The 18,534-nt window shown below is 36.7% G+C and overlaps 1 protein-coding gene across 2 annotated transcripts; it reads left to right on the forward strand.

The window, feature by feature from the left end:
• Window positions 1-5,363: 5,363 nt before the first annotated feature.
• LOC131167804 (protein IQ-DOMAIN 12) lies at window positions 5,364-8,521 on the forward strand. 2 transcript variants are annotated; one of them, XM_058126712.1, is made up of 6 exons: window positions 5,364-5,778; window positions 6,101-6,377; window positions 6,468-6,749; window positions 7,076-7,309; window positions 7,446-7,577; window positions 7,786-8,521. In XM_058126712.1, the coding sequence occupies exons 2-6, from the start codon at window positions 6,306-6,308 to the stop codon at window positions 8,305-8,307; spliced, it is 1,242 nt and encodes a 413-aa protein (XP_057982695.1). In that variant the 5' UTR covers window positions 5,364-5,778; window positions 6,101-6,305; the 3' UTR covers window positions 8,308-8,521. The 2 variants fall into 2 exon arrangements, with proteins under 2 accessions (XP_057982695.1, XP_057982696.1); XM_058126713.1 differs by having other exon boundaries at window positions 6,240-6,377.
• The last annotated feature ends 10,013 nt before the right edge of the window (window positions 8,522-18,534 follow it).

Below are 18,534 nucleotides of genomic sequence, written 5' to 3' on the forward strand. Positions count from 1 at the left end.
ATATACAACTATCTAATTTACCATGATTCTGAAATAGTCGTACTAATCATGATACTGAATAAACCGTAACTGTGATTCATACATCATAATATTGAGAACTGTATAATCATAACACTGAAACTGCATAATCATAATACTAAAATTCGTATAATCATGGTGCTAAGATTCGTATAATCATGGTACTAGAATTCGTATAATCATGGTACTGAAATTCGTAAAATCATGATGCTAAAATTTGTAAAACATATCTCCATACTATATTCATATACTCAAGCCACAACATACTTTAATACATAATATTCATAATTGAATAAACTATATAATATTTTAAAATTACCTAGTATAGCATATTTCCTTTACCTGATTACTGGAAAGCCCCTATGGTTTACTAGCTTAACACCCACAAGGCCTCCTACACAACACCCTGAAAACAACATTTTTCAAAATAGAATATCAGTATTTCTTCGCCTAAATCATTTCCTATAACTGTCATAAGGCCAAAAATGGACTAAAAAACCTTACCCTGAATTTGGGATAAAATTCAACTTCGTTTCACCAACGATCCGCTCCAGCAGACTTGTAGAGAACTTTGCCAAGCGCATCGTGGTGGCTTCGGATCATCAATTCGGCGACTAGCAAGGCCGAAATCGAAAAGAGAAGGGAGAGGGTTCGTAGGAAAGAGAGAGGAGAGAGAGAGAGAGAGAGAGCACTGAGAATGGGTTAAAAATCTTAGTTTGCACTATTTATAGGGTCAGATTCGTCGACGAGACATGTCACTTCATCGACAAAACAGGAACTCGTCGACGAGATCCTGAAGACCTTCGTCGATGAAACCCTGTATTCGTTGACGAAGTCTGGAAATTCCCTGAATTATTTATTTATTATTATTATCTCCAAAATGCGATGTCGTCGACGAAGTCTACGGCCTCCTTCTGTTTCTGTTTCCATTTTCCTCCCTCTTTATTATTATTAAAATACTATTATTCTTTAGGTCACTACATCTGCCGCAATTGTTTGATCGTCCATGCCCGCTTCCTTTCCCTCGACTTTCCATATTCAAGGCTAAACTTGAAGTGGAGGCATTATTTGACTGCATCCTTATCTCTTCCGTCAAAATCATGATGATAACGTCGTCGTACTTCAGCTTGGATTTCCTTGCGGAGCTATTGATTGTAGTAACGATACATTTCTAACTCTCAGGAAGTTAACTAAGAATCAGTAGGGCACAGATCTCACTATCAAATATAATTCCAACCAAGGCGAGTTGATCCAACAACTCGTTGAAATTATTCAAATGTATGCTAAAATTTTCACTTGCAAACATGTTCATGCTAAACAACCTTTTCTTTAAGTGTACCTTATTCGCAGCTGATGACTGCTCGTACATATTGGAGAGTGCATCCATAAGAGACTTGGTGGTTGTCAAGTGCTTGATATTGAAGGCGACATACTTTACTAGCGTCATCCTGATAGCTCCGAGAGCTTTTCGATCAAGCAACTCCCACTTGCCCTCCTTCAAGGATTCTGGATTTTCTTTCAATGGTAAGTGTAAAGTAGTCCTCAATCTACATTTTCCAGAAACTGAAATTTGTGCCGTCAAACATCTCGATCTATGAGCTCTTTTTGTTTGACATCTTGATTCACCAATCTAAAGATGGAATCAGCTCAAACGGACAGTACGGTTGGATTTGGAATGGACCAAAACCTTAGAAATGGTTCAAATTGTTCAAACAATGGACCCGAAATGGCTTCAAAAAGCTCGGTCAAACTTTTGGTTAAAGAGGTCAAATTTTGGTCAAACTTAACAAAATATTCCTCTGACTGACGAAATATTCTGATGCCGTTATTAACGTTGTCTACTGAGATGGCACTGTGGCCCACTTACTGACATGTACTGTGGGCCCACACGATGACGTGGCACCATAGGGCCCACCTTTTAAAGTGGCACTGCGGGGCCCACGTGCTGACCTAGCGGCTGACATGGCCGTGGGTCCCGACTCTGTTGACCTAGCCACTGACTTGGATGCTGACTTAGACGACATGTGGCATGACATGGCTGGCTACTGGTTGGATGCTGACGTGTCGCTGAGGTCAGCTCGTCTTCTTCCTTTAGCCTCGCTGGGAGTTCGCCAGTGCATGTGGGTGCGTGAGGGTAGTTGCTGATCAACAGGAAGCACGTGACTGCACAGGGGGGGTGCGTGGCTGTGACGACTTGCTGCTGGTGGCGCGTGTGGGTGCGTGTGGCCTCATCTGACCTCCGTTTGAGGTCCGGTTACCACCATTGGCTTCGTATTGACGAGAGGAAAACAATGGTGGCCTCAAAACTAAGTTTTGAGATACTAGACAAAGGCTTTGATCTTGTAATTTTGCTCGGATCTGTGATTTTGCTCCAATCTCGCTCTGATACCAATTGTTGGGGTGAATCTAAGACCAATAATCACACACAAGCAAAATACTGAACAAAAATGGAATACCAGATTTATGTTGTTCGGTCCAATCTGACTTATGTCCACGAAGCTCACACAACTTTACTATAAACTGGGAAAATAATTACAATGAGGAGGAGGAGGCTATTGCTCTCAACTCAACTCTCTCTCTCTCTCTCTCTCTCTCTCTGTCTGTCTCTCTCTCTCTCTCTCTCTCTCTCTCTCTCTCTCACAACCCTCTCTGTTCCTCACACACTACGCACAACTTCTGTGCACCGTACACATCACATAATGTTTTTTACTAAAAAAAAAAACAAAAATAAGATAATGTTAATGCTTAAAGAGATATCGAGATAATTTGTAATAATAAGTTGTTATAAATTATGTGTACAAGCTCTTCAAAATCAAACACTATCGGTCAAATATAACTTTACTGAAGTCAAATATGACTTTGCTGAAGTTAAGTACTGATTAGAACCATTTATAACCATAACTATATTATTATTATTATTATTTTTTATTGTGATAAAGATAAACTGTGCTATGAGCTCTGCTATGAGTCATCAACTTAGACTTTTAATATATTGTTTATCATAATAATTGTTGTGTTAGGTGTTTAAAAAGTGGTCAGAGTTTTAATGGAAAATTTGTTTTCAACATATTACTTGCGCTACATAATGATCTTTATTATTTATACACATTCTGCTAAATGTGGCGATACCTTTTTCGTGGGGCAGAGCTAATATTGGAAAAAAATAAAAAAGAGATTTGGATCATACCACTAAAAGTTCATTTTATGCCTAATTTGCTTATTAAATTTAAACCTCACTTAGTAATTAGACTCGATCAATGCTCTCAAATATAGAATGTTTTAACTTTGTATTAAAAATATAATTTTAAGTATAATCTAAGTTTTCAGGCTCGTATAGAAGTAAAATTTTGACCATCAATGATGACCCAAACCCAAAACAGCATTTGATGTAACAATAAAAATATGCAATGCATTTGGCTAAAAAAAAAGGTGTAGCCAAATTTAATTACTTTTAGGTGTGTGTCTATGTGTTAGTGTATTTTTTTTTAAAGAAGGGCGGTACCTCCATTTATTTATTGATAACCCATCACTTTTGGCGGAGGAATACCGTGGTTATAAGACAATCAATGAGAGATAACAAAAGACAAACGTTAAAAATCTCCCAAAGAACAACACCAATATCCAGCCAAAACCGGGTTACAAGTCCAAACAAAATAAAACAAATCATGACCTACAAAACAAATCTCACACAACATAACAAAACAAAAGAAGAACAGCAAAAAGCATGAGCAAAAACCAAAAGAAAATCAGCTAAACATACCTCATATAAGCCATACCCATCTTCTCCAATTTATACAAATCATTGTTAACTTTAGGGAGTTGACTACTATTTGTAAACAAATTATTCCTCCCCATAGCACCTTGTCGAGCCAAGGCATCTGCTACTTTGTTCCCTTCTCTATACGAATGATTTATTGAAAAATCCACTCCCTCCAATAAACCAATAAGCTGCTCCCAAAAATCTCACAAATACCACAATGAGCACTTCCTGACTCTAATCCAATTAACTACAATATTCGAATCACATTCAATATCGATACAGGTATGACCCAACTGTTTGCAAATCTTTATTCCTTCCAACACAGCTCTCAATTCAGCTTCATTATTTGAACAAGAACCAAAATATTTTGAAAAACCAAATACAAAAGAACCTGTATGGTCTCTAAGGATGCCACCACCACCTGTCGGCCCTGGGTTCCCTAGGTTGCTCCCATCCAAGTTTAGTTTCAACCTCCCTTGCCTCGGTTTTAGCCATCTTACACTTTGCATAATTTTAATTCTTTTATTCACAATTTGCACTTCCAGATTCTGCAAAACCCGAAAATCAGCATCCTTTAACTGAACCATTTCTGTCATGTTTCTACTCAAAACCCCCACCCAATACTTAATGGAGAGCCACACCATTCATAGAATATTAGTGTCAATAGAGAAAAAATATGCTGAGGCTCATAAAAACTTTTATGAGAAAAATTATCATTTTATAAATAAGCTGCTGTTGAATCATTTTATAAAATGTTTTCTGCACATTAGTCATTTTTCCCTTCTTTCTTCTCTTTTCTATCTTTGTTATTTGTTATTATTTTTTTGGGGCCAGTGAACAGCTCAAAAGCAACTAAGGCAAGAAAAATCAGGATAAAAAAAAAACCAAGAACTTGCTCACATGGTGGGGGGGTATCTGAAAGGGAGGGGTGGGGAGGGGACCAACTCACCAACCTTGTTTGGGTTTTTACCCTAATAAAATTAAGGCCTGATTTAAAACTTGAAATTTATTGAGGGGAAAAAAATTAAATGAATATACTTTTTTGCTATGAAAAAAAGTGAAAGAGGAAATAAAATATATAACAAATTAATGAAGAAAATTTTTTGACTTTACACGTTATTAATATTTAATTTTTTAATTTTTTATTATATTAAAATAAATTTATTTGTAATGATATTTAATAGTGAGAGAAAATAAAGGAATACTTATTTTCATTTACTCTTTCATGTGTAGCTGGTGACCTAAAGGAAACTTAAATGCCTATATAATTTCATATTGAATGGTAAATGATTAATTTGTTCATGGCCCAATTTAGAATCTGTTTGGTTGGGTTGGAAATGGTATTTAATTGGACATGGCAATTACTCCTCTTGTTCTGCTTGTAAGGGAAAATACTTTCTCGAGAAAATAGAAGTGTTTCTTGAACAGCTCACTTATCCTGATGTTAGTAAAGGATCAGAGTGGCTCATGAACAATTTTGATCCAAATAATAGTCTGCCAGCTATTTTAAATGCACACCATCCACTTGTCAATTTACCTGCCAGAGTGCAACACCCACTATATATACATTGCAGACAATGCTGAGTTTTTCTTTTGCAAGTAAACATCTTATGGGGCCATTGCCGTAATTTCGTGGAAGCAGAAACTTGAACTGGTCAGAGGCAGTTGTGAAAAATACCAATTGAGAGAGAGAGAGAGAGAGAGAGAGAGAGAGGGAGAGGAGGGAGAGGGAGAGGGAGAGGGAGAGGGAGAGGGAGAGGGAGCCCATGAAGTTGGATAAATTAGCGCAGTATACCTACCTGTACAAGCTGAATCTCACTAGAAGATCAATGGTTTGCGTCTCTCTTACAGGTTTTGCTGCCACTCATTCTGAGCTTATGTTTTGTTCTTCAAAGCGAAAATGAAAAGAAAGCTTGAGATTATCAGGGAAAAAGGAGAAGCCCTCTTGGGTCATCATCAATTGATGGTATCTTCAATGGAGATACTTGAATTATGCTGAGGTATGCCACTTTACGGTCAATGGAGTATCCAATTCCAGTTTAACTTTTGTGCAATTGATCAAAATAGTGACTGGGGTTCTCTCAACTGTTGTAGATTCTAACATAATGAGAACAATTTATATGGTATTGGTACTCCGTATTCAATCTTCATGTGTGAAGCTTCTGTGTTTTTGTTTGAAATAAATAATCTATTGTGGTTCTTGTTATATCAGCTGTTCCCTGCACTTTCAGAGCATGGGTAGAGTTCATTCAAAACCATTTTCTGGAAAACAAAATGGTGAATTTGACATATTATTAACTGTTTATATTATGGGATTTGTAGGTATATCAATTGAACTGAGATAAGCTGAAACAAAGATAAATAAAAGGCTGAGACATTTTTGCTAAATCCAAGATTTTTTTTTCCTAAGGGTGTTAAAATCTACTTATGGATTTAGTTTTCTGATTTCTATCGACATAAGGTGTGTTCAAGGATTAGCCTCCGGTGTTTGGCTACTATGGTTAATGTCCATTAATCCTAAATTTCAATGGCTAAGAGAAGCTGGTTTAGTTTGGTAAAGAGACTCTTCAGTTCTGAGACAAAATCAAAGAAGGAGAAGGTAAATACAGTTTCATCTTTTTTGCATTGTGGTGATATATTTTTTTACTTTTTGTTGGGGATAATGTTTTGTATCTTAAATTCTCAAAAGGCAAAGAGGTGGCGATGGGTTCTTGGAAGACTCAAGGGCAAACAATTCCCTGCACTTGCAGCACCGGAGAGGACTTTGAGTGAAGCAAGAGAACAGCAGAGAAAGCATGCTCTGAGTGTTGCCATTGCAACAGCGACGGCTGCAGAGGCTGCAGTTGCAGCTGCCCATGCTGCAGCGGAGGTTGTCCGGCTTACAGATGCTTCCCAATCTCACAAGAAGTGCCTTAAGGAAACTCAAAACTCAGCTGCCATTAAAATTCAATCTGCTTTTCGAGCACATCTTGTGAGTTTCTTGAAATCTCCTGCACTTCTTCAGTTCCTCTTAACTTTTGTTAATCATATTGGTGTTTCTTTTTTCCTTAAATAATAAATGAAAATTGTGTTCTATTCACAACAGTGCTTTTCATTTTATATGGTGAACAATTTTGAATACTCCACAACTGAGCCACACCGAAACTTCACCTAGTTTGAGTGCATGATTTATAAAAGTCACGAGTATCTAAGAAAGAATTTCAATCTATAATCTGAAGAGAACCATCATACTTAGGGACATCAATTGTGCAGGAACTTAAGGTCCTTATCTAATGCAGTGCAATTTGACTGGCACAGGCAAGGAAAGCATTACGAGCATTGAAGGGACTGGTGAGGCTTCAGGCTATTGCACGAGGCCGAGCTGTGAGACGCCAAGCCATTACCTCTTTGAAGTGTTTGCCATCGATTAGAAACATACAGCAACAGGACAGTGATAGCAAAGTTTTAACCTTCGATGCAAGTTATACTGATGAGGGAAATAAACAGTTCCTCAAACCAAAAAAGGATTTGCGAGGAAAAGAAGTAAAGATGGTGAGACGGATTTGAATTACTGTATCTTCTGGAATAGTATTCTTATTAGATGATAAGATGTGGCTGCAAATTCAAATTTGTATGCATGTTGAATTATATCCATCAATTAATCTTACTTGAGATTTATCATGAGCAGCTCAAATGCAAGAGTCAGAGAAGTTGGGATTACAGCATGCTTTCAAAGGAAGACATGGAAGCCATATGGTCAAGAAAGCAAGAGGCAATTATCAAAAGAGAGCGGATGATGAAATACTCAGTTTCATTTCAGGTAGTTCTTCTGATTGGAGATTTTGAAGTATTCCTTATGTTTGGTTGTTGAAGAAAAATAAATAAAGCTTACGAGAACGATTCCAATCCAAAAAAATTCATTAGAGATAAGGTTTCTTTTCCTTCTCTCTTCTCAATCACCAGGCACTGTATAGGCACTGTATTTTTGATTTTGGGTTTAGATTCTGCAATGGAATTATGTTTTTCAGGAGAAGCAAAACACAAGTGTGCCAGAAGAAACAATTTCAAACAAGGAACATGGAAGACGGAGACACTGGTTAGAACAATGGGCATGTGAAAGGGAAGAATTGGAGAATTCAAAATCAAATGCCCATTCAAATGCAGTAACTGAAGATATGGGCAAAACACTGCAGCTTAAACCAAGAAATTCACTGAAGCAGGACACGGTAGAAAGACTAAATCTCCCAATTTCACTGCCAAGGAGATCATTTTCCCATGCTAAACAGAAGCCAAGTGCAGAAGAAAGTTTGTTCCCAAATTCCCCTGTTTTTCCAACTTACATGGCTGCAACAGAATCTGCCAAGGCAAAGGCAAGATCACTGAGCACACCAAAGCAACGGGTAGGATTTTCAGACACATGCTTTGATCACAGTTTACCCTGTAAAAACAGGCTATCCTTTTGGTCTTCTTATAATAGTGAATTAATTAGCACTAGTGGGAAGAGTTGCACATCTCAAAAGACACCTGTTATCATGAAACGCATTCACTGAGAAAATTTTGAGCAAACTGAAGAGTTGCTTTGCTTTCAAAAGTTCTTCAAGTTTCCATGTGTAGCAAACTATGCCAGCCTTATTTTATATGGGATTGCTGGTTGGTCTTTGATTCAAAGTTTTAACAGGATAAAGGAATTCAACTTTCTACCCATGTAAGATTTTCAAAGAAATATAATATTCTAAGGTCGGTCTTTGATCAGGCCCTTCAATAGATGATTGAAGGTTTCTAAGCAGAAAAAATAATTTGAAAGATCTTATTTCTGGCAGAACTCATAAATCTTTTGAGGCACATAAGGGCTGGTGTATATATTGTCCCTGACTTAATCTGTGTCTTTTCCCTTTGTATATTACCTCTTGCATGCTCCACTTGTATGCTTACAAAAGTCAATGTGAATTACCCAACGAGATCAGGCCCTCCAAAGGTGGGAAGAATTTGTTAGTTTCCAATCATTCCTAATACTAGCAATTAGCTAAGAATAACTGAAACCAGTAAGGTTGAAAAATTTGGGTTGATACCGTGTAAAATAACAAATAGAAAAAATACTGCAGAACAGAAAACGCTTTATGGTAGGTTACAACGTCGTTTTCCTTAAAATGTTATTTGTCCCCACCGGATCGGTGTGTATTGAGTCAGTAAATACATTTTCAAGATACAATGAAGCCCAGAACATAATGTGATATCAGTTTGCGTTATACACAAACGAAAAACTGATCACAAACATCCTTAAAAGAATCTGAACAAATTTCTGGAATTCTATTTTTATAGAAAATAGAATTCAGGATTGAAGATGGTATGATTTGTGAAAGCTTTATGTGAGAAAGAGAATGAGAGAATGATTGAATATTTGTGTATCTTCTTGGAGTTAATTCTGTCTTTAAATAGATAGAATTATTCATTTTCTGAAAAGTTACATCTGTTCAAATTTAAACAATTTGTTAAATAACTGTTTTATTAACTGTCATTCACGAAGTAGATTTCTAAAATCGACCAGGTGTCGACCTGGTCATGCCTTGGTTGAGACTTGGTCGAGCCCTAGTCAACACAGTCTAAAATATATTTAATTCTTTCTTCATGTTCAAGAGCTTTGGTCACACTTCCAAAGTCACCTGGTCACGCCCTGGGCTAGATATTTTGGAAAATCAATTATTTTAGAAAATATTTCAACATTTCCCCACCATTTTTTAAAATATAGATGAAAAACAATTTATTTAGATAAAAGAAAATTTATGCATAAATGAAGGTGTTTTTAGAACTTAAACTTTCACTTAGTGAATACATATCAAAGCTAATTAGGATTACATAATAGACGAACTTTGAACTAGCAATCCTTTTTTATTTAACCGGATACATATCACACATAAATTATCAGATCTTTGGGTGTTACTAAAAGCTGACGCGTGGATTGGCCTTGTGTCTATATCCCAGTTTAATAAGTGCTCTAGAGATAAATCCTTTTCTCATAGGAAGCAACACCACTTCCGACACTCATATAGGTAGGTTTATATAAAGTACCCCTGTAATTAAAGTACATTACAGAACTTGTTATAATTTTATTAAGAGTTTAAGTTCAACCTTTACCTTTTTCACATTACAAGTACAAAACACTATTTTCCTTGGGATGAATTATGTGGCACATATATATTTTAGTGCTTCCTCTCACAACATATGATGTACTTTGCTCATTGAGCTCAAGAGCTTGAAAATTTCAAGTGTTGAGTCGAGCTTCCATCATCGGTGACTACAGGTTATGGATTTAAGTTCCATCCCCTTTGATGTTTTCTATATTATGTCTCTTGCAAGTTGTTTTGTTAATAAATCAGCCAAATTTTGGTTTGATCTGACAAAATCTATAGTAATTATACCATCAGTAATTAATTGCCTCACATAACTATGCCTTAGGTCAATATATCTGGATTTACCATTATATATATTACTATATGCTCGTGACAAAATTGTCTCACTATCACAATGCAAAGATATTGGTGGCATAGGCTTTGGCCAAAAATGGAATTTCTAATAGCAAATTCCTATGCCATTCTGCCTCTTTGCTACAAGAAGTTAAAGCCACAAATTCTGATGCCATAATAGAATCTGTTATAAGGCTTTGCTTCTTTGAACCCCAGGAGATAACTCCTCCACCAAGGGTGAATATCCACCCACTAGTTGATGTATGATCATTAGGATCAGTGATCCAACTGACATCTGTGAATCCATCAAAAACAGTAGGATATCCTTCATAATGTATGCCATAATCCATGACATTTTTCAAATAGTTTAACACTCTATATATAGCATGCCAATGAATGTCACTAGGATTACTAGTATATCTACTAAGTTTACCTATAGCAAATGCAATATCAGGTCTAGTAGAAGTCATAGCATACATCAAGCAACCAATAACTCTAGCATATTCTAACTGATTTACTGCTCTACCAGTGTTAGGATATAATTTCAAATTTGCATCAAAAGGTATACTAACAAATTTGCAGTCATAGTGATTAAACTTTTTCAATATCTTTTCAATATTGTGTGATTGGGTGAAAATCAATTTATCATTGTTTATAATTATTCTAATACCCATAATCACGTCTACATTTCCCATATCTTTCATATCAAAATTAGATGACAAAAGTTTCTTAACACGTTCAACACTTTCAATATCATTACCAAAAATTAACATATCATTAACATATAAGCAAATAATTACACCTTTATTTCTATTGAACTTACTTATTTACACATTTGTCAAATTCATGTATCCTAAAGCCTTTAGAAAGAATAACTTGGTCAAATTTTTCATGCCACTATTTTGGAGCTTGTTTAAGTCCATAAAGAGACTTAACCAACTTACATACTTTAGATTCATTCCAGGCACAATAAAGCCTTCAGGTTGTTCCATGTAAATTTCTTCATCAAATTCTCCATTCAAGAATGCAGTTTTTACATCCATTTGATGGATTTCGAACTTGTAGATGGAAGCTAAGGCAAGCAAGACTCTTATAGTTGCAAACCTAGCAACAAGAGCATAAGTATCAAATTAGTCTTTGCCTTCCTTTTGTGTAAAGCCTTTAGCTACTAACCTTACTTTGAACTTGTCAATTGTTCTATCTACCTTCATTCTCTTTTTGAAATTCCATTTACAACCTATTGATTTTGAACCAAGAGGTAAATCAACCAATTTCTAGGTTTTATCACCCATGATAGAATTCATTTCATTATTTAAAGCTTCTTTCCAAAATATAGAATCTTGAAACTTCATTGTCTCTCTGTAAGTATGAGGATCTTATTCCACACTTGGTGAAATTATTGTTTGCCTAGAGTGTGATTCTCTAGACTTCGTTGTATGGAAGTGAACTTATTTTCTTAGAATTCTGCATCTCTGGATTCTATCACTAAATTAACTCCTATAAAATCATTTGGTTCAATTACCAAGAATCTGTAAGCTTTGCTATGTTTACCATAGCCAAGGAATACACATTCTATTCTTCACTCACCTAATTTCCTTATCTTAGGTTTAGGAAGCCTTACAATGGCTCTACAACCCGAAATCTTATGATACTTTAAATTAGGTTTTCTTTTCTTCCATAATTTATATGGAGAAGTCTTAGTCCTCTTAAAAGAAACTCTGTTTAATATTTGACAAGCAGTTAGTAAGGCTTCACCCCTATAACTGCTACTTAATTCTGAATTTGACATCATGACATTGACCATTTCAAGCAATATTCGGTTTTTCCTTTCTGCCACTCCATTTTGTTGTGGAGTATATGATGCAGATGTTTCATGTATCACACCTACAGATGCACAATAGGCAGGGAAGTGATATTCACCTCCTCTATTCGATCTAAGACACTTTATCTTAGTTTTACATTGGTTTTCAACTTCTGCCTTATAAACCTTAAATTTATAAATTACTTCCTCTTTAGTATGCATAAGATAAACATAACAAAATCTAGAAAAATCATCTATAAATGTTACAAAATATTTTTTGCCTCCTATGGTAAGTGTACCATGCAAATCACATACATCACTATGCACTAATTAAAGTAAAGAAGAAATTCTAGCAGTTTTGTTAGGAAAATGTTTTTTGGTTATTTTGGTTTTAATACATACACTGCACTTATCATCCAAGTCATTTACATATCTAGGACTTAATTCCATATTAGCCATATCATGTAATTTCGTAGTATTAACATGTCGTAAACGATTATGCCATAAAGAAAGTGAATCAACAATATAAACAAAAACATTCACTTTATTGATATTAAGCTTAAACATATCTTCATACATATAGCCCTTTCCCACAAAGACTCCACCCTTGGAGAGTACAAATTTTTCAGATTCAAACACTAACTTAAAGCCAAACTTATTAAGTAGGCTTCCAGAAACTCAATTCTTTCTAATTTCTAGTACATGGTATACATCAGTAAGAGTTAAACTTTTTCCAGATGTAAATTCAAAAGTAACATCTCCTTTGTCTTTGACTACATTTGTGGACGAATTTCTCATGTAGAGAACATTGCCATCTTCCAATGGTTCATACATTGAGAATAAACTCTTGTCTTTGCAAAGATGGCTTGTTGCACCTGAGTCAATCCACCATGCACAATCATCTTTCACAACATTGATTTCAGAAATCATAGCCACAAACTTGCTAGAGTTTGTTTCATTTTGCTTTTTCTTGAGAAGACGACACTTATTTTTGTAGTGTCCATGTTTTCCACAATGGAAGCATGAACCTTTCTTTTGTGATTTTGTAACGACCTGCTTAACTTACTACATAATAAAACACATGTAATATAGTCAACTCGAACCCGTGGGTAATAGGGACCCCCGTGTTATACACAGCGGAAACCTAAACAGTAGTAAAATAGATTACATTTACCAAACCATATAGTGCATAATACCAGAGTTAACTACAATCCACAATAATCCTATGTTTATATACAATCCCCAAAACATCCAAAAATATAACTAGGATCCCACAACAAAAATCTCTAGATCCTAGTTCAAAACTTACCCTCCTAGCGAGGTAGCACAACTAACTCAATGGCGGCCTCGATTCGCCGGTCTTTTTGGGTTGCATAGTCAGTCGTGTCAGAGGCCCTGATAACGTTGAGAATGCCTCGACAAATCAACGGTAATAACCAGCTAATCCCAAGAAACTCCTAATCTCCTGGACGTTCCTCAGTTTAGCTCAATTCACTACCGCATCAATTTTACTAGGATCCATAGAAATTCCGTCCCTTGAGATAACGTGCCCAAAAACACAACTTTCTCAAACCAGAACTCACATTTACTGAACTTGGCATACAGCTTCTTTTCCCTGAGCGTCTGTAAAATTTACCTTAAATGTATCTCATGCTCCTCATAGCTCCTCGAATAGACCAGTACATCATCAATAAAAACAACAACAAACTGGTCTAAATATAGATGGAAAATCCTATTCATCAAATCCATAAATATTGCAGGAGCATTCATCAAACCAAATGACATAACAAGAAACTCATAATGCCCATACCTGGTCCTGAAGGCCGTCTTCGATACATCTTCTACCCTTACCTTTACTTGATGGTAGCCTGATCTGAGATCAATTTAGAATACACCCGTGTACCTTGGAGCCGATCAAATAAATCATCTATACGGGGTAGAGAATACTTGTTCTTGATTGTCACTTTGTTAATTTCCCTATAATTTATGCACGTCCTCATGGACTCGTCTTTCTTCTTCACAAATAATACTAGAGCTCCCCACAGAGATACACTAGGTCGTATAAAACCCTTATCAAGAAAATCCTACAACTGATTCTTTAATTCTGCCAACTCTTCTGGCACCATTCGATAAGGTGCTTTAGAGATCAACGCAGTACCTGGAAGTAGATCAATAGGAAAATCTACCTCACGATCATGTGGCAAACCTAGTAATTCATCTAGAAAAACATCTGTAAATTCTTTCACTACTAGCATACTAGCTAGCTTCAATTCATTCCATGATCTTTCCTTCACAAAGGCCACAAATCCTTGATAACCACTCAGGAGCAGTCTCCTCGTCTGAAGAGTTGAAACCATCTAAGGTAGAGATTGCACTCGTGATCCTATAAATCTAAATTCTGGTCTTCCTGGGGGTCTGAATATCACTTCTCTCGAATGACAATCTATACTGGCAAAGTTAGCTGCTAGCCAATCTATGCCGAATATGACATCAAACCCATGCATGTCCAACACTATCAAATCAGCAGATAAAATTCTCCCTTGAATATCAATTGGACAACCATGAAGCACCCTACTACACCTCACTACTAACCCAGTCGATGTAGTCACCAATAATTCGATGTCTAATAACTGTGTTTCTGTCCCACATAATTTAATACACCTCATAGACACAAACGAGTGTGTGGCCCCTGATTCAAATAATGTAATAACTTTAAATAAAAACATATTAACCATACTTGTCACCACATCGCCGGCTGTCTCAGCATCACCCGATGTCAAGGCAAAAACCCTAGCTGGAGCCATATTTCTCTGTTGGCCTCCACGTGGCGCTTGATAGCCTCCTCAAGCAAGTCTAGGTGTGGGAGCAGCACCAATATGAGTCCGACAATCTCTCATCACATGCCTTGGCTCCCCACACCATTAGCAAATACCTCGATCGGCACGACACTCCCCCGGGTGCCTCTTCCCACAAGTCGGGCAACCTGGAAGTGGCTGCATACCCTGAAAACCACGATTCCCTATCTCCTACCTGCTATCTCTGTAATAGCCACCTCTCTTCCATGAACCACGACTAGACCCCTGTTGGGAACCAAGCGGCGTGGATCTTTTCCTCTATCTCTGCTCCTCAGCCTCCAACTCTCCAATTTCTACTATAGTGGCCCTATCTACCAACTCAGTAAAATCCTGGAACTTTAGTATCAACACCTGCTCATATATTTATCTCCTCAAACCTCTTTCAAATTGTCGTACCTTTTTCGTCTCATCCGGAATAATGTACGGAGTGAAGCGAGATAGTTTAATAAACCTCGCCGCGTACTGCTACACTGTATGTTGTCCCTGCTTCAGATTCAGGAACTCCTCAATCCTAGCTTCCCTGGACGAGGCTGGAAAATACTTCTCAAAAAATATATCCTTAAATTGCTCCCATGTCATCTCCATAAGTACTGTCCTTTGCTGCTCTAGGAGTTTCACTGTTATCCACCATCTCTCGACCTCTCCAATAAGTTTATATGTAGCGAACAGCACCCTCTGCTCCTCAATACATTGTAGCACTACAAACATTTTCTCAATCTTTTGCACCTAGTTTTCAGCGACTGCAGGACCAGTTCCTCCTGAGAAAGTCGGAGGATTCATCTTAATGAACTTCTCAATCGTGTTGCCGTGGCCTGCCAACGAACCACCCTGTTCTTTAGAGCTCCTAACAATTTTAGCTATGACTTGCTAAGTCACACTGCGTAGTACTACATTTGAATCACCACCTGTAGCGCCTGAGGGCCCAGCACCCTCATTACCACTAGTATGGGCGCTACTGCCTCTAGGGTCCATCCTGAAAAACAATAAACTTAACTTAGGACCCTATCATCGTAACATGTCATCTAATTAATATATTACATATTAAACTAATTCTTCACCCCTGATCTGGATTCAAGGTTCAATTCTACAACCTAGATACCTAACCCGACGATAGTTTACCATAGCTTTCCTGAAATCGTCACCCCAGAAAAATCACACAAACCATCACGGAAGTCTTGCATCTAGACTGCAAAATCAGACCTCAAATTTCCTTATCCTATACTCTGGTATCATTACTGCTGCATTTTAGAGTCTACAGAACCTAGCATCCTAGGCTTTGATACCAAATTGTAACGAACTGCTTAACTTACTGCATAATAAATCACATAAAATATAGCCAACCCAAATCCATGGGTAACGAGGACCCGCCTATTATACACAGCAGAAACCTAAGCAGCAGTAAAATAGATTACATTTACCAAACCATATAGTGCATAATACTAGAGTTAACTACAATCCACAATAATCCTATGTTTATATACAATCCCCAAACTATCCAAAAATATAACTAGGATCCCATAACAAAAATCTCCTGATCCTAATTCAAAACTTACCCTCCTAGCGAGGTAGCACAACTAACTCAACGGTGGCCTCGATTCGCCGGTCTTTTTAGGAAAATAAACTAAATACAACTGTGTGACAACATGAATATTTAATACTATAATAAATATACAATACATTTCACATATTAGAAAACATTGATCATAACATAGCTAAGTAAACATATAATTTTGTAATTCTCATAAATCATACTATTCATGAATTTTCTGATATAACTAATAATATTGAAATTTACCCAGGATGTATAGCTAGCTGATGTCATGTATTACCCCCCATAACGAGTTGTGCAGCCCGAAGGCGGGACTCGACAATGGCTGGCCGACCACTGCCGAGTCAAAAATGTCTGTAAGTACGATGAGCCTACCACACCCTAGTCCGAACTACCAGGTGTACGACTACAACTCTACATTGAGAGCCAAATCGAATATCCATCTCCCACCCCCTCTACTTGTAGGAGCGGTTAGCATAAGTATGAACTATATAGCTACAATATCGTGCTCCTGAAATTGAATTGAACTATCATCCGAGTTCTGATAACATATAATATATGATAATATACTGTTTAACGTAAATAGATTTATAGAATTTTTTGTAATAACATAAATAAATGCGGCCTTGAGTCGATTACTTTCATATCTGTGCGCTTGCGCCAAAATCATTCATAAATATGACCTTGCGCTGAAATCATACATAATACATGGCCTTGCGTCGAACATTTCATATATATTGATATGAATAAATATATTATTTATCATGTATTCTAAAATCATAATGTACTACATTATTCCATAATTCCTGAAAATCACTGAAATATACTTTATTTGTAAAATTACCTTAACATGATATAATTTGCGTAAAATAATATTCATGCCACACATTGCTGAATAAAACCACACATTCTATTCTGAAATCATATTTTCTGGCATTTTATACTAAAACATACATTCGAGTGTAACAACAGTATTTTCCCATATATACATTTACTCAAAAATACTCAGGTATAATACATACTTTCTGAACATAAATTTGCTAGTAATTTAATAATAATTTTCATGAAAAATTACTACTTTAGTTTATTTCCTTACCTGACAACTGAAAAAGCCCCTATGAAATTTTAGTCCTGCACCCGTAGGGTTCCCCGTTTAACACCCTAAAATCAACATCTCTCAGAACAAAACTTCAGTATTTCTCCATGTAACATTTCCTATAACTATAAAAAACCCAAATTCTGAATAAAAAACCTTACCTTGAATTTGGGATGAATTCCAAGGTATCCCACCGACGATCCACACCAGTAGATTTGTAGAGAACTTCCCCAGGAGTGTCGTGGTGGTTTCAGATCGTCGAACCAGCGAGAATCCAACCCGAAATCTTAGAGAGAAGGGAGGAGGGACAAATTGAGGAGAGAGAGAGAGAGAGAGAGAGAGAGAGAGAGAGAGAGAGAGAGAGAGAGAGAGAGAGAGAGAGAGGGATTTGCGCATAAAATTCAACCAAAAATGAAGTTTTGGCCTATTTATACACTGGCCTTCGTCGACGAGTCACGTCACTTCTTCGAAGAGGTCAAGAAGGAAATTCGTCAATGAATGCTCACCCCTCATCGACAAAATTCAAAACTGCGAAACATCCTCTCGGCATCTTCTCGTCGACGAGACACATCTCCGTCGATGAGCCCCTTATGTGTTCTTGTCAATTAATTCCCTGTGTTCGTCTACGAGAACCTGCATAATTTCCTTTTTTAATTCCTTTTCCCTTTCCACCTTTTATTATTGAATTACGATAATTATTTGGGTCTCTACAGATATAACCTGATTGCAAATTCTTTATTTACAGATTCTAAACAAATCCTTTATAGAAATCAAATCAGCAACCACAAACAATACAACTAAAACCTGCTTTTGCCAAACCTGATCAAGAAAAATTTCTCTCCACCGAACAATCACAAGATTTAAGGAAATCTACAACAATCACATACACACAAGATCCAGCAAGATAAATATACAAGATCAACCACAAGAAAACAATGCAAGAGATTTATGTGGTTCAGCCTTAAAGGCCTACATCCACTGTAGGAACCTCACCTTCAGATCAACTTTGTTAATG

This window comes from Malania oleifera, chromosome 11 (genome assembly GCF_029873635.1).
Source record: "Malania oleifera isolate guangnan ecotype guangnan chromosome 11, ASM2987363v1, whole genome shotgun sequence".
Lineage (NCBI taxonomy): Eukaryota > Viridiplantae > Streptophyta > Magnoliopsida > Santalales > Ximeniaceae > Malania > Malania oleifera.

Excerpts from the sequence above, each read along its gene's own strand:
- LOC131167804 (XM_058126712.1), top strand. The coding sequence starts at position 6,306 with ATGGCTAAGAGAAGCTGGTTTAGTTTGGTAAAGAGACTCTTCAGTTCT. Across the intron at positions 6,750-7,075 it reads CTGCTTTTCGAGCACATCTT|GCAAGGAAAGCATTACGAGC; the intron begins GTGAGTTTCTTG and ends TGACTGGCACAG. Across the intron at positions 7,578-7,785 it reads AATACTCAGTTTCATTTCAG|GAGAAGCAAAACACAAGTGT; the intron begins GTAGTTCTTCTG and ends TATGTTTTTCAG.